Below are 15,443 nucleotides of genomic sequence, written 5' to 3' on the forward strand. Positions count from 1 at the left end.
TAGGACGTTAAATGGCAGCGAGTTGCACATAGTGTTGCTGAATCAAGCTTTTAAAGGGAAAGTTGAGTTGATTTCTGTCTCTGGTAGAGCTGTTACACTGAAAAGAGGTACGGACGGCTTATGTAGAGTTACATTAAATTAGAGATGGTGCATGAAGGTCATATTCTTACAGTAAACTGTGGAGTAAAGGCGTTTAAGGGGAGCGGGGGGCGGAGGTGTTTGGTTGCGAAGCTTCATCTATATTCTGACTTTATTCTGCCTTTATTCTGCCTATGTGCTTGTGTTGAATCGACCGTGTAGGGGCCGTTTTGGTAATATTTTTGGGTACGATTTTCTAAAGAGTTTTTACTTTGAACTTTTTAGCGATTTGTTTCTGATCTGACCTGTGCCACTGTTCTGTGTAATAAGTTCAGGCCTAGATTACTGTTCCTTTGTGAATGAGTGTGCTGGTGATATGCGTGTTTGCGCAAAACTACACTTATCGGTGTCTCTGATTAGCCGCGTATTCAGATTTGTAGCTACACTTTCTCAACCAATAATGTGTTAATAACAAAGAGGTAGGTGCCTCTGTTATGAAGGACAGACCTAGCATAGCTCAGAGATGACTTGCAGCTGCGTGTTAAAGGGGTACCGTTAGAAACCAGCCATCTCTACCCTATTACTGATCAGGTTCTGATTATGCTGATTATTTGTCCGATTTCTTTGCATGATCGATCATTCTCAGTACAGGGACACTGACATTTGTACTGGTGTGGTACTGGCTGCTGCACTGGTATGAACCCAGCAACCCATGAACCCATCAGGCACAGCAGTGGAGGAGTGGTGTGCTAATAACACAAGCAAAGGTTTCTGGACAGTACTGGTCCTTTGGCTAGAGGCTATTGATGAGGTGGTGGAGGATCCTACTAACTTCATATACTAAATCACATTTTCATTTAAGTGTATACATTGGGAAATAGATGATATTTTAATACTATTTTGACTTTCATTTTTTCATCCAAGCTGTTTCTGTTTCAACCCTTTAGCACATGGAAAAGCATCATATTGACAATGAAATTATGTTTAAATGGGGTAGATAATACATTTCATACATTTAATACATGCATTTTTGGTTGTGATGTTTAAAGTCAAATATCAGACAATATTTGCAATTTATGCATAGTTTTGGTTAAAAATACAGGACTGAAAGAAAAATAAAATAGTAAAATCTTAGACTGACAGAAATATCTATATAAGCAAAAGCAAAAATGTGACCCGTGCAGGCAAAGTGACAGACGAGGCACTCTTTCCAAAATGTCACTGACTGCATCATTATGCATTAGACTTGCAGAACGGAGAGACCTATTTTGGAAATGTAAGTTTTAGAGATAAAATACAGTAGGTGAAGCACGTACATGCTCATGGTTTCTCCTTGCTAGAGTTCACAAGCCCATTGAACTGTTAAAGGGCTCCCATGTGTAGGCCACATGTGACCGAATTTGTTCATTAAGTGGAAGAGCTACATATCTTAAAAGTTATTTGCTAAACCTGCAAAAAGCCTACCAACACACACGGACAAAAAGAGATGAGATTACCAGCCCTGCCTGTGTTTGTTCACACTGAATAGAACAATTAAATAAAGGTCTTTTATATATTGTACACTGCCCAAAGAAAAACACTGCGCTTAGTTTATATGGTAGGCTAAGATCATGCACAGATTACGTTATAGTTGATATGAGACACATAATGTACCGTAGGCCAGAAGTACATTATAAGTGATCAGATCTGATGGCAAAATGGATTGCTGTACTGGTACGCCATGTTCATGAATTTCATGAAGAAATTCGATGACAAGGAATGGACTCCACTATGATCCAAGAAAATGGTAACACTTCATTTTTGAGTTGTGCTTTATTGATGACTAAAAAACTCTTAACAGAGTATCTGTAACATTGTCATAAATGAATCCTAAATAGTTTGGCTAAAATTACAGTCAACTCACAACTTTACTCACAAGTGGACAGTTCAATGGTCAGACACCAGCTATCAAACCTTAACCTCAGCCCAACACTTAATCCTAACTGCATCCTTAACCTCAACCAAAAACCTGACCCTAACCCCAATGTTAATCTCAACCCAAAACCTAATCCTGACCCTCACCCTGGCCCTAATCCTGACCCTAACCCTAACCAAATAGTTTTCTTCAAAGTGACTTTAATGGCTCAAACCATTTTTTTAATAAAAAGATTTTAATATAAAGATTTTTTGCGCATATTTTTCATCCCGTCACTGGGCAGTGTCTCCAGTTGGCTAGAATGGAACTCTAGTAGCTATAGAGGTTGCCAGTGTAAAATGTGCTACAAACACATTAATAAAGATACTAAACTAATCCGGGGATAAAGTCTAGAATATTTGCCCACTTATTTAAGTGAACAAATTTATGTCTAAGCCAAAGTGAAAACAACACTGAAAAACATTTTTGTGCTCATCACATAGACACACACAAATCAGCATGCACCACCTGTATCTTAATTTCTTATTTTGTTTCATATGTTTCACAGAGGTCTTCATAGAGAAAGATGAGACTTACCATCTGTACTGGTTATGCCCCTGTGCTGAAGCATGCACACAAACACAAGCCAGAAAGCCATATTCACAACTGTCTAGTCTTTCTCTCCGCTGAGTCTAGCACAGTTATGCAAGGAAGTAGTCTAGAACAAGGAAGTCAAACAATACAACACTGATGTGATTTATGGAATAAATTCTACTATTTAACATCTTTAATTTATAGTGCACAATTCATTAAAATGCAATAACAGGTCCTTTGCAGGTCTGTACATTAAAGTGACAGGAGAAATAAGAAGTAAGTGTTCTTGTGTTGCTGCATGCAGACCAGTGCTATTCCTCATTGTCTGCGTGCTTCCTTCTTCATACTCTTACCCTGTGAAAGACCCATCATTCGTTTTCGCTGTGCTGCAAGATCTGTTATTGGCAGTACACTGAGTGTGATGTCACATGGTAATGATCTCATATGCTGACCTGTTGGCAAAACTACATCTAGGCTTTCCAACTTGGTTACATATGATGCTACATGCCATCTGATTCATTCTGATAGAAGGGCAAGGCTGTTTGTGACAGTTTAAAGTTTACTGTGTAGTTACACTGGCCTCTAAAAACAGCTTAACGTTAGAATTTTGTTTTGTTTTGTTTTTTTTTTCCTGTAGAAGTTCAATGCATGCTTTTTCATCCTATATGTCCGTTTTAATGATGTTTTAGCAAGCAAGCCACGTCTACCCTTGTTACCATGAAATAATGTTTAACAAGAGTCTCAGAAGGACAAGGGATCATGGTTGACTGCTGAGTCACTGGTGTATAGGACCACGGGAGACGTGCCTGCCATGACGTACAGGCTATTTGAGGAGAAACATCATGCTACCCTTTATCAGAAATATCGCCTAACTCCTCCCAACGAGGTGAAGGAACTTGTCCTGCAGTACCTGGACAAAAAGGTAGGCCAAATATGTATTTATATTTTCGCTGTTCTCTGTAGTGCTTACCACGGTTTCAGTCTGACCACATCGAGTTGTGTCTCAAATGCCTTCTTTCAGGGCAAAAACCAGTAATGCATTTAGTGTTCTAACTCCTGTGTTATCACACCTAAGTAAAATCACCAGCTTCTTGGAAGCTTCATGACATCAGTGAGAGGTGTCAGTGCAGCTCCCTGAACTCAGTGAGCCCTGCATTTCACTGTCACAGAATGCAGATTGACACCAATTTTAAATTTTTATTTTTTGTAAAAATGTTAAATTAAAATTTTTTGTGGAACATATTTAATTGCTAGTTGAATACACACACAAATGGTTCTCTCTTTTATTGTTTAGCCTGTATTTACTCTTTTCATAAACATTAAGCTTGTCCTGATCTTTAATCTGTAATCCTTAGGCGGCCTGTTACTCATTAACCCTTTGTAAATGTGTTTTCTTCATTGCTGTTTTGTGGTGGTGGTTTGTGAGTTAGAAAGGACCTCCCCATGAGCTGGCTGTGGACCTTGGGTGTGGGACGGGCCAGAACACTCGTCTGTTTGCCCCGCACTTTCAGAAGCTGGTGGGCATTGACGTCAGTGAGCAGCAGGTGCAGGAAGCCAGGGCAATACCAGGGTTGGACAACATCACCTACAGGTCAGTTAGAAAGGCTATTGCATAGTTGCAGAAGTGTAAATAAGAGAATTGCAATTACTTGCAAAGTGTGCACTGCAAACTTGTTAAAACAGCAAGTTTTCACTTGCACAAACTCTTTTCTTGTCATAGATTCGCTCCCTGTGCCAGACCTCAGGCTGTGGGGACACATCTCAGGCTCAGCTAGAGCTAGCATGCAATCATTACTTTCATAAAGCTTTGTTTAAATTAATATGGTACAGCAATGTGTAATAAAATGTGGAAAAGTGGAATAACAAAGTATCCTGGTTGAAGGACTTGGGAGATTTCATGCTACTATGTACTGCTATAAGTTGTGTATGGCATGGCTCACGTGATGTTTACGTGACAGAGCCGGCACAGCGGAGGAGCTGCCATTCCCCGACGGCTCCGTGGACCTGCTGACAGCGGCGTCGGCAGCTCACTGGTTCAATGCGGAGCGTTTTCTCAAGGAAGCTGACCGTGTGCTGAAGCCCAGTGGTTGCATGGCCCTGCTGGGTTACACTGAACACTTCAGCCTGCATCATGGCTCCTGTGGTGATAGGCTTAAGAACATCTATGCAGAGGTGAGGACCTGCGGTGGTGTGTGCGTGCACAGGCTGGCTGCAGATCCTTCCTGAATTCCACAAGGGAAACTGGGTCTGGCTCATAATGGCTGGAGAACCCAACCCTTGGTGGGTTCCCATGAGCATAACATATTAATGGCCCGTAATGCGTTTGCATGACAGTCTGTTTTAAGTGCTCTGCTGTTTAACAGCTGTATGTTAAACATGTTAGTTGTTTAGTCAGTGAAAAACAGATTTTCCAAAGTATTTTCTTAAAGGTAAAGTGTGCTATAGAGTAGACTGTTTAGGATTGGTCTTGTGGGTGAGTGGGTGACAAATACACCAAGTGGGAAAGAGGTGATGTGATACAGAATGCTCTGAGTGAAGATCAGAAACCTGCTGCTGCACTCAATATTCCTGACTCTGCTTCAGTGCACTCTACTGTATACTCTGATGGTGTGATACCTCTGGGTGATGCTCCATGCAGGGGAGGAAGGATTATCTAGATAATTCAAGAAATCAGTAAAGATGAGTAGGAACAGACGTGTATTTAGCCTTATGTGAAATGAATAAGCTTCAGCTTGAATAATAAAGTTTGGCTAGGAAAGCCCGTCTAATGCCTAATCGTACATTTAATTAGCGTGGTGAGGTGCAAAGATTTGTATCAGTGATTCAACTGCGTTTATAGCAAGTAATTTAGGATGTTTTGCATTGACTGACAAACAAATAAATAAAAGAAAGAAAGTGGTGTGCAAGGTGCACTAATATTTGTGTTTGCATTTCTTCAGGTGATGAAGGCCCTCATGCCCTACAGGAACACTCGGGTAGCAGTAGCCAACAGTAAACTGGAGGACTTATTTAAAGCAATACCCTTCCCTGACAAAGAGAGGTATCTCTAAACATGAGGTCTAATATGCACATACAGCAGGTGAAATAATTAGTGAACACAGCACGAGTTTTCTAAGTAAATATATTTCTAAAGGTGCTATTGACATGAATTTCTTACCAGACGACAGTAGCAACCCATCCAATCTACACATGCAAAGAAATCAAACCATAGATGTCCATAATTTGTCATGAAGAAAGAGAGCAGCTGAAATCTATTAGTAATTAGGAATCCTGCCACTTAGTGCAAATTAATATCAGCTGGTTCGACTGGTGGCCTATAAAAAAGTGTCTCATTATCAAGGTGCCACACAAGAAACATCTCAAAATGGGTAAAACCCAAACGTACAACCAAGGAAACTCTCAATTGGTTTCAGAAAGAAAATAAAGCTGCTAGAATGGCCCAGCCAATCACCTGACCTCAATCCAATTGAAAATCTATGGAAGGAACTAAAGCTTAGAGTTCATAGAAGGAGCCCATGGAACCTTTAGGATTTGAAGACTGTGTGGAAGAATGGGCCAAAATCACACCTGAACAATGCACGCGACTAGTTTCTCAGGAGGTGTCTTGAAGCTGCCATCACCAACAAAGGCTATTGTATGAAGTATTAAATAAATTGCAGTAAGCATGTTCAATACTTTTTCCCTGTGTCATTTCTCATTATTACACACAACTTAATTTATGGACATTATGGTTTGATTTCTTTGCATGTGTGGATTGGATGGGTTGTTACCAACATCTGGTGAGAATTTCATGTCTTTAGAAATATATTTGCTAGAAAACTGGTGACGTGTTCAATACTTATTTCACCTGATGTATGTATAGATTTTTGTTTCCTACATTATAGGATATTATCAGTGCAGTTTATAGTCACTCATGTTTTTACTGCAGCATGACAGGCTTCTCTGTACAGAGCTGTTCTAATTCTGATATGTAAATGCAGGATTTGAATGTGTAGGTTCAGTCTTGGACTGTCTTGGTTTAAGTGCTTGGTGTGCTTTAGCCTTGATGAGCATTATATTCTGCTGCAGAAGTCTCTGATACTGAGAAGAACATGCCTCCTAGTTAGAGCAGATTAAGTTCTAATGCAATAAAGCATTAAGGCCTTTTTGGTTCTTTAGTTGGTTTGTCTTTTAATCCAAATTTCCATCCTGCCATTTAGGTCTCCCCTAAGGGTGAGTGCTTTTGGAGAAATAATATGTAATATTCTTCTTCTTTCATTTACTACTATAGCACAGCAGGACTTTGGTTCGGTAAATAGCCAGAAACACCTGATTAAAAATAGACCCTGACAGACTTATTTGACAGCAGCTAACTTGGATTTATGTCAAAAAAGTAATGTTAAATATGTTATAATGGCAATTTTCCTTATTAAAATAATGCAGTTGAATGTTTAAAAAAAACTTCCATTTTTTAAACGTACCCCTCGGTACTGTAAGAATCTCAACTGCTATTATGGTGAAAACATTTGTCTTAAGGTTAAATCCTGTGTCTTGGTAAGGATTGAATGCATTCCAGTGAAGATGCAGATGAGCATTAACGCTGCACTGGGCCTTGTGGAGACATTCTCCATGTACCAGACGTACCTAAGGACAGAGCCACAAGCAGCCACTGCCCTACTAGAGTCAGCAAAGATGCGGTAATCTGGGGTTTCATTTAAATAAAGTGTTATTGAAACATGGGGATATCCTCAACTTAAACTTGGTGTGGATGTATGTGTGTCTACATATACACTAACACTAATATACTCCACAATAAATTACAATTCAATTTATTCTTTCTAAAGAAGTTTGTTTACACTGCATGGTTACATATTTTTGAGCACACTTTCAGATAGTTTTTAAACTAAGTGCTCATCCTATTGTTCCAGGCTTCTGGAGGAAATGGGTGTGTCATCCCCTGATACTGAGATGGAGGTCAGCACAGACTACTACTGTGTACTAGCTTGTAAACCACACTAACTCTAACCAAAGATTTTTAAAACATAGGATATTTGTATTATTACTGCAGTTGTTGTTTATGGTTTTACAGTTATCACATACAGATAATCTGTCATTTATCCTATTTTTCATCACAATGTTTTCATCTTTAAAGTATGAAATCATAGAAATGTAAATTGCACAATGTACAATTTTGGAAAAATAAAAAGGCTGCATAATTAACAGCTTCACATTTTAAGTGTGTCTTTGTGTATATACTATCTTTAGAAGGATAGATTATCATAATTTCTCAATGTATTCCTTTGTATTTACAAACAAAAGTGCAATAGCTTTGGGGAGGTGTGTCAAATTCTTTTCAAGGTGTTGCTGTAAGGGTTTATATGTCTGTTTCTAATTTTACTGGCATAAACAATCTACCCTTGTGGGAGGATCATAAACAATCCATCTGGTATTTTACTACCTCATGTACAGAAGAGCTTGCACAAAGTCAAAGGCACATCATCCACTGACAATGAAGAGCTACCTGAGTAATGCATGTAAATCTCTTCTTTTGTACAGAGCATCTTAGCTCACAGTCATGTTTGCCCGATAAAAGAAATAAAACAGTCTTCGGTGAAACAGAACAAGCTCTTGTGTCTGCTAAATCCTCTCCCGTAACACTTAAACATGAAGAGAAGATGCTTGATTAGCAATCCAGTCATATAATTGACTACGGTACATTATATGGTGTGTGACAATACTAATCTATTTAACTATATTAACTAACTACCAATAAGAAGAATGTGGGAAAGGACCTTGCAAAACAAAAGTCCCCCACCAGCATAAGCCATGTCTTTTAGTCAAATAAATTTAATTATAAGGTAGATTTTTTTTGTAATCATAATGACATTCTGCATCTTCATATTTCATTTCATGAAATCTTGATTTGCCAAGGTAATACTGATCTCACCCTCCCAATTGAGTCATAACAGATTTTACAAACATGTTGTAGAGGGTGAGGTAATAAAATGATATTGTTAGCAGAAGAATGCAGCTAGTCTAAAATAAACTGGATTATGTAGAGAAGAGGCTCCAGCAGCTTCAGTGTACAGTCTCAGAAGGCCTCTGTGTCAGGTCTTGGACTAAGGCCAGGACATCACAAGATGAACCAAAAGAAACAATATTACTGCAGTGAACACCAGGTGGTTTGAATGAGAACACCGTTTTTTAATAACACACCTTACATTTGGAGTTAATGGTAGCAGAACTGGATAATTGTATAAATAAAGTAATAAAATGTTTTGGGATATTTTAGGATCAGACCATTTTGAGTCTGTAATTGCAGAACAGACGCTCTGATACAGGAGGTTTCAAGGCCTCTTTGCAAGCCTAAGGCAGATCACTCTGAAGTGTTCCCATGAAAAATATCGTCATTAGTACTGGGAAAAGATCATCTTTGCTACAAGACTGTAAGATATTCTGTGGAAAAGCAAGATTTATTGTCTTACCAAGGACAGAGAGTAGCAGGAGAAAGACTTTATCTTGCAGTTGTTTGGTAGTGTGAATCAACATCATCCTTCCTTTAAAAACAAGGAAAATCCTCCTGTGGGACATATTGGTTTCAACTTACTTAATGCTGCGTCTCAATTTACATATATTGAATAATGTTTGAATGTAGTGGTGGAGATTTCAAACACTAGTATTTAAAGAAGGTGGGGCGATTGCATAATCAGTTCTGAAAACTGTATAAAAATGTGTGTTCTTTGTGTGATTGTGTAAGGGTCGGTGCCAGGCCAAGGGGTCCTCCGGCCACCAGAGTTAGGCCTTGAGTCAGGCACACCGCTAAGGCTTAATGCCCAACAGCTGGGCTAGACCTTATATAAGCCCAGTGACCCAGTCACTCAGTGCTGGGTCTTTGCCAAAGTTCTGAGCCAAGCTCCTAGCTGGTAACTTCGGGTATTGAGCTCTGTGAGCCCTCGTGCTACACCTCACTTCTGCGCTGCGAGGGTGTCCATATTTTTACACGTCCCTTCCCCTCTCCAGTTTTCCCCCTCAAGTCTGTCTCTCTCCCCAAGCTCCCCTTAGCCATTGCAGTTCCTCCCTGTTTTCTGGCTTTGTTTGGGAAGTTTTAGTTTGGTTTTCCCCAGGGCAAGGGAAGAATGGGCTCCCATTCTTCCCATGGCATCCTCAGTTCTCCCTTTTCCCATGCTCGGCTGCCCCTAGTCAGGAGGCAGCTGGGGCTGCAGTAGCAGCAGAGCCAGTCCAAATAATGCCCACCACACGTTCAGAGCCAATACTCCCTACCCCTGAGCGCTATGCCGGTGAGGCAGGAGGTTGTAGGAGGTTCCTCCTTCAATGCTCACTGGCTTTCGAGCAGCAGCCCTTTTGGTTCCCCACTGAGTGAGCAAAGGTGGCGCACATCATCTCCCTTCTGACTGGACGGGCTCTGGCATGGGCCACCTCGGTCTGGGAGCACCAAACAGATGTATGTTCCACTGCGAACTTTTCACCATCTGGTTGCTGGAGAGGAGATGGCTTCCTGTCTCCTTAATATATGTCAGGGCAAAAGAGTGGTGGCTGATTATGCTATTCAATTCTGCACTGTGGTGGCCGAGAGTGGATGGAACCCCACAGCGCTGATGACCACTTTCCATCAGGGCCTCAGCGAGGAGCTTAAAGACAAACTGGTCTACTGAGATACTCCTGACTCTCTCAATGACCTGATCGATCTGGTATTGCGAATTGACAATCACATATGGGAGAGGTGCAGAGCACAGAGACCAGAGATCATTCGAGGCTCTTGCAGAGCTCCACGTGCCCTTAGCCCTGTTCATGTGCCTGACAAGCAGGGGAGTCCAGATCCCAGCCAACGCAACTCAGACACACCCGCCTTTTCCAAAGTAAGCGCGATGCTCGGATGTGGGAGGAGAGGTATCCATACTGTGGAAGCTTAGGTCATCTCTGCCCAACTTGTCCTGAGCTCCACAGAAAAGACAACATCTATCAGGGGAGGGAGGACCTCTGATGGACTCAACCAGTCCTCTCCGAGCTCAAGGGTTGTTGTTCAGTACTACAATTGCTTGAGGAAACACGTCTCCCTGAAATACACCTCCAGGCATTCGTGGACTCAGGAGCAGCGGGCAACTTTCTCGACGCTGGGTTAGCCAACAAGTTACTGGTCCCACTGGACGAACCCTTACTCACTGCCACCATAGATGGTCGGTCCCTTGAGCCAGGGCTTGTTAGCCACCAGACTCATCTAGTCATGTTGCAAGTTGGCCCACACACTTTGTCGGGAAGAAGGACGGTGGGCTATGCCTCTGTATAGACTACTGTGGCCTTAACAAAATCACCATCAAGGACCGCTATCCATTGCCCCTCATGACGTCAGCATTCGAGACACTGTAGTAGGCCTCCGTTTTTACTAAACTGGACCTGTGCAGTGCCTACAACTTGGTGAGAATCTGGAAGGGAGATGAACGGAAGACGGCGTTCGTCACTCCCTCTGGGCACTACGAATACCTCGTCAGGCCACTTGGGTTGATGAACGCACCCGCCGTCTTGCAAAGGTACATTAGTGAGGTCTTAAGGGAAGCCCTTGACAGGTATGTGTTCGTCTACTTAGACAACATATTGATCTACAGCCAAATGGTAGACGAACATGTTGCCCATGTTAAGCGGGTCCTCCAGCTCCTGCTCAAGAACCACCTTTTCATCAAGATGGAGAAGTTCACATTCTATGCACAAACCATCTCCTTTTTGGGCTTAATTGTCTCCCACAACGTGTTATGCATGGACCCAGCCAAGGGATGGGCTGTGGAGAACTGGCCTAGACCCACCTCGGTGCATCTGATCCAACCCTTCCTGGGCTTCACAAACCTTTACCGCAGGTTCATGAAGAACTTTAGCACAGTTGCAGCCCCACTGACCGCGTTGACCAGGAAGGCATCTGGTTGGTTCTGCTGGTCCACCGAAGCCCAGCAGGTATTTGAATGGTAGCCTACTATCGCGGCTACTATTCTTTGGCTCCCTGATGCAGAGCTTCCGTTTATCACTGGGGTGGACGCATCTGAGGTGGGCGTTGGTGCAGTTCTCTCCCAGCGATCAGGAGAGGACCAAAAAAACCGCATCCCTGTGCCCACTTCTCTTGCCGTCTGTCCCCAGCAGAAAGCAATCACAACACGGGCAACCATGAATTACTTGCGGTCAAGCTTGTGCTTGAGGAGTGGAGGCACTGGTTGGAGGGGCAAAACACCTCTTCCTGGTCTGGAGGGTCCACAACAACTTGGCTTACATACAGCAGGCCAAGTGCTTTAATCTGCACCAAGCCAGATGGGGACTGTTCTTTGCCCAGTTTGATTTTACTTTAACATACTGGCCGGGCACTAAGAACGCTAAACCGGATGCCCTATCCTGCCAGTGGGAATCCTCGCCTTCTTCTGCTCCACCATCGGCCGTTATCCCCAGGGCCCGCGTCGTAACGCCAATCCTGTGAGGGGTTGGGAAAGCAGTACATCAGGCCCTTCTTGCTGAACCCAGGTGGAGGCCCTCTGGGGCGGTTGTGTGTACCCAAGGTGGTTAGAGCTCAGGTCCTCAAGTGGGGACATGCAGCCCCCTTTTTGGCACACCCAAGAGTCACACAGATGCTCGAGTTTCTCCGTCAGCGGTTTTGGTGGCCACGCATGGAACCTGACGTCCAAGCATTTGTGAACTCCTGTCGCACCTGTGCTCAGTGCAACAGCCCCAGGACAAGGCCCACTGGTCTGTTGCACCCACTGGCTGTGCCTTCGCATCCTTGGTCTCACCTGTCTCTCGACTTTATTACAGGGCTGCCCCCATCAAGAGGCAATAATGGTGATTTTGGTGGTCATGGACAGGTTCTCCAAGGCTGGCTGCTTCTTTGCAATGCCAAAACTGCCATCTGGGAAGGAGACAGTTAAGTTATTGCTTACCCAGGTGGTCCGTCTTCATGGGCTGCCTAGCAACATTGTGTTCGACCACGGGCCTCAATTCGCCAGCCGGTTCTGGGGGGCCTTCTGTTGGTTGTTGGGGGCAGAAGCCAGCTTGTCCTCCGGCTTCCATCCCCAATCCAATGACCAGACCAAAAGGGTTAATCAGGACTTGGAGTGCCCTTTCTGCTCTCTGGCCTCTTCCTGTCCATCCTCTTGGTCTGAGCACCTATTATGGTACCCTGTGGCACTCACCAGTATGGGTATGTTCCACTACGCTTCCCAACCAAGAGGCCAATGTGGGTGTTTGGTCTGCTGAGCAGACAGTCACGTGCTGCCGCTTAGCCTGGTGAAGGGCACTTTTATCTGCTGCTGCTGCTCAAAAACGTTATGCCAACAAGAGACGGTGACCAGTGCCGACTTATCGGCCTGGGCAGCGGATTTGGCTATTGGCCAAGGACTTGCCTTTGTGTGGGAATCGCCACAAACTCGATCCTCGCTACATCAGGTCATTCAAGATCCTTCACCACATAAACCCTGTCTCTTATCGCCTTGCCCTTCTCCTTTTGCTGAGGGTCCACCCCACTTCCCACGTGTCTCGCCTTAGGCCCGTATTGTGTTTGGTGGGCCCCTCCGACCTGCCGGGTCCGCACATGGTGGATGGTGCGCTGGCATACACTGTCAAGCATCTCTTGGACGTCTAGTGGGTTCGTGGTGGGGTCCAATATCTGATGGACTGGAAGGAATACAGGTCCGAGGAGCAGTCCTGGGTCCCCTCCTATCACATCCTGGACCGTGGCCTTATTCGGGCTTTTCTGTGGGATTGTGTGGCTGGATTTGGTGGGATTTTGTGGCTCCTACCAGAGGGAGGCCTTGAGTCAGGCACACCACTAATCAGGCTTAACGCCCAACAGCTGGGCTGGACCTATATAAGCCCAGTGACCCAGTCACCCAGTCCTGAGTCGTTGCCAAAGTTCTGAGCCAAGCTCCTAGCTGGTAACTTTGGGTATTGAGGTCTGTGAGCCCTCGTGCTACACCTCACTTCTGCGCTGCGAGGGTGTCCATATTTTTACACGTCCCTTCCCCTCTCCAGTTTTCCCCCTCAAATCTGTCTCTCTCCCAAAGCTCCCTTTAGCCATTACAGTTCCTCCCTGTTTCCTGGTTTTGTTTGGGAAGTGTTTGTATGGTTTTTCCCAGTACATCGGGTCTGCCATTCTTCCAATGGCATCTTTTGGTTCTTCCTTTTCCCATGCTTGGTGTGGTGTTTTTTCCTCTAGTTTTGTCATCCTCTATTCATTTGAAACACAATATATGCACAGGTAGTTTTATAGCTGCCGCAGTCTAGTAGGTATTTGTTTACCGTGCAACAAAGTGGCTGAGGTTACCTTTTCTTGTTTCACTGGTTCTACAATCTAAATGTTTTACACACAGTCCCACCATCATTAGAGCGTGGTTGCTCACCCAGTAGGCTGTGGGTGTCATCGCCTGTCTGACCTGGGTTTGGGCCCATATTACAGATTGTTAGGCATATTCCAGACTTTGCCTAGTTTGTAAGTAACTTTGGGCTTATATATACTGAACCAGCTATTTTCTTTAAGTAATTCTTGAGGCTGCATCTAATATTTTCTATTTAAAGTGTACTTAATAAAATTACTGGAATGTGGGAAAAATCTAGGAACCACATGGGGATGTGATGTTTCTGTGTTCCTGTGAAATATGCTCATGCCTGTGACCAGAAATTCACTCTGGCTGGAATATTACATATGTGAACGCACCTTCCTCAACAGTGTCTGTAAGATTTCACTTTTTCGGACTCCATTTGCATCTTTAAGTGTTATTTGCGAAAACATTTTGGGTGATGACAGACAGAGACTCCTCAGATCACAGATGGAATATGGGAAGATTTGTCTAATTGGCTTAAAGCTCAATAAGATCCATATTATAAATTTTTCTTTCTGCTGTGTCAGAAAGAAAAACCAACCCTAACTGGGGTGAGACACTTCCCACAGCTTTTCCTCTTCCTCTTCATCATCTCACTCAGCTCATTCATGGAAAATGTATCTGCTCCTGCTGTGATTGCTTAGGACGTGTTGCTTGCTCTATGTTCTCTTACACTTAATGTAACAGCACTTCCAGTCAATAATGCTGACCGCAAGGTATTTGTCGACAGACCCGACGTTATCCACAAGGGTGAAACGGCACACTTTGGTCCAGTCAGTATATCAGAAAAATTAAACTTTCATTTAGTCTTTCTGCACAGCCTCCTGTACTTCTGGCTCTCACTGAGACTCTCAAACCAGCTGTGGGACAAACTAAAGTTCTCAGGTTGTGCTTTCAAGGTAGCTCTAATGACTTTGACCGTTATGGCCAAATAGGCCTGAGGAGGGTCTTATATTAGAGATAAGCCACTAGGGCACATGCAGATGCTGATAAGGAAGCAAAGACAACAGCCCTCTAGCCTATGCTTTCAGTTTAGGCCCTGGGCCCCTGGGGTTCCATTAATGAAGACTGGATCATACTTATTACTGTGTGCACACTGAGAGGGAGGCAGGGATGGTGACCTGTCTTTCCAAGTACTTCCAGGTTAGGTAACTGGATGATAGTCGTTCAGATTGCTGATGCTTGTTTTCTTCGCCACTGGCACTATAATGGCTGACTTCAGACATACGGGGACCATTGCTAGAGATAAAGACAAGTTGAAGATTCCTGTAAATACCTCTGCTAACTCTTCCATGCAGTCCTTCAGCACCTGCCCTGGAACTCCACCAATGACTGAAGCTTTGTTTGATTCGACCGTTCTCACAGTGTGCCGTACGTGAAGAGTGATCGGCATGAGAACCTCTTCCTCCCCTGTGGTCGGGATTCACTGTTGCCACTGTCAGAGTGAAGAATGTGTTTAGCTCATTGGCCATTGTGATGCTACTGTGGGAACAGGCAGGGTTGGTCTCATAGTGATGGGCTGGTTGCTTTGC

The 15,443-nt window shown here is 43.6% G+C and overlaps 1 protein-coding gene across 8 annotated transcripts; it reads left to right on the forward strand.

Annotated features, from left to right (window-relative positions):
* Nucleotides 1-7,781, forward strand: zgc:162396 (uncharacterized protein LOC555292 homolog). 8 transcript variants are annotated; one of them, XM_035522891.1, is made up of 8 exons: nucleotides 1-107; nucleotides 1,737-1,864; nucleotides 3,304-3,488; nucleotides 3,997-4,157; nucleotides 4,525-4,738; nucleotides 5,506-5,606; nucleotides 7,105-7,242; nucleotides 7,474-7,781. In XM_035522891.1, the coding sequence occupies exons 2-8, from the start codon at nucleotides 1,837-1,839 to the stop codon at nucleotides 7,562-7,564; spliced, it is 918 nt and encodes a 305-aa protein (XP_035378784.1). In that variant the 5' UTR covers nucleotides 1-107; nucleotides 1,737-1,836; the 3' UTR covers nucleotides 7,565-7,781. The 8 variants fall into 8 exon arrangements, with proteins under 8 accessions (XP_035378784.1, XP_035378787.1, XP_026888874.2 ...); XM_035522894.1 differs by lacking the exon at nucleotides 1,737-1,864 and adding an exon at nucleotides 2,810-2,842 and having other exon boundaries at nucleotides 3,356-3,488; XM_027033073.2 differs by lacking the exon at nucleotides 1,737-1,864 and having other exon boundaries at nucleotides 3,256-3,488.
* The last annotated feature ends 7,662 nt before the right edge of the window (nucleotides 7,782-15,443 follow it).

The sequence above is a fragment of the Electrophorus electricus genome, chromosome 25 (genome assembly GCF_013358815.1).
Source record: "Electrophorus electricus isolate fEleEle1 chromosome 25, fEleEle1.pri, whole genome shotgun sequence".
NCBI lineage: Eukaryota > Metazoa > Chordata > Actinopteri > Gymnotiformes > Gymnotidae > Electrophorus > Electrophorus electricus.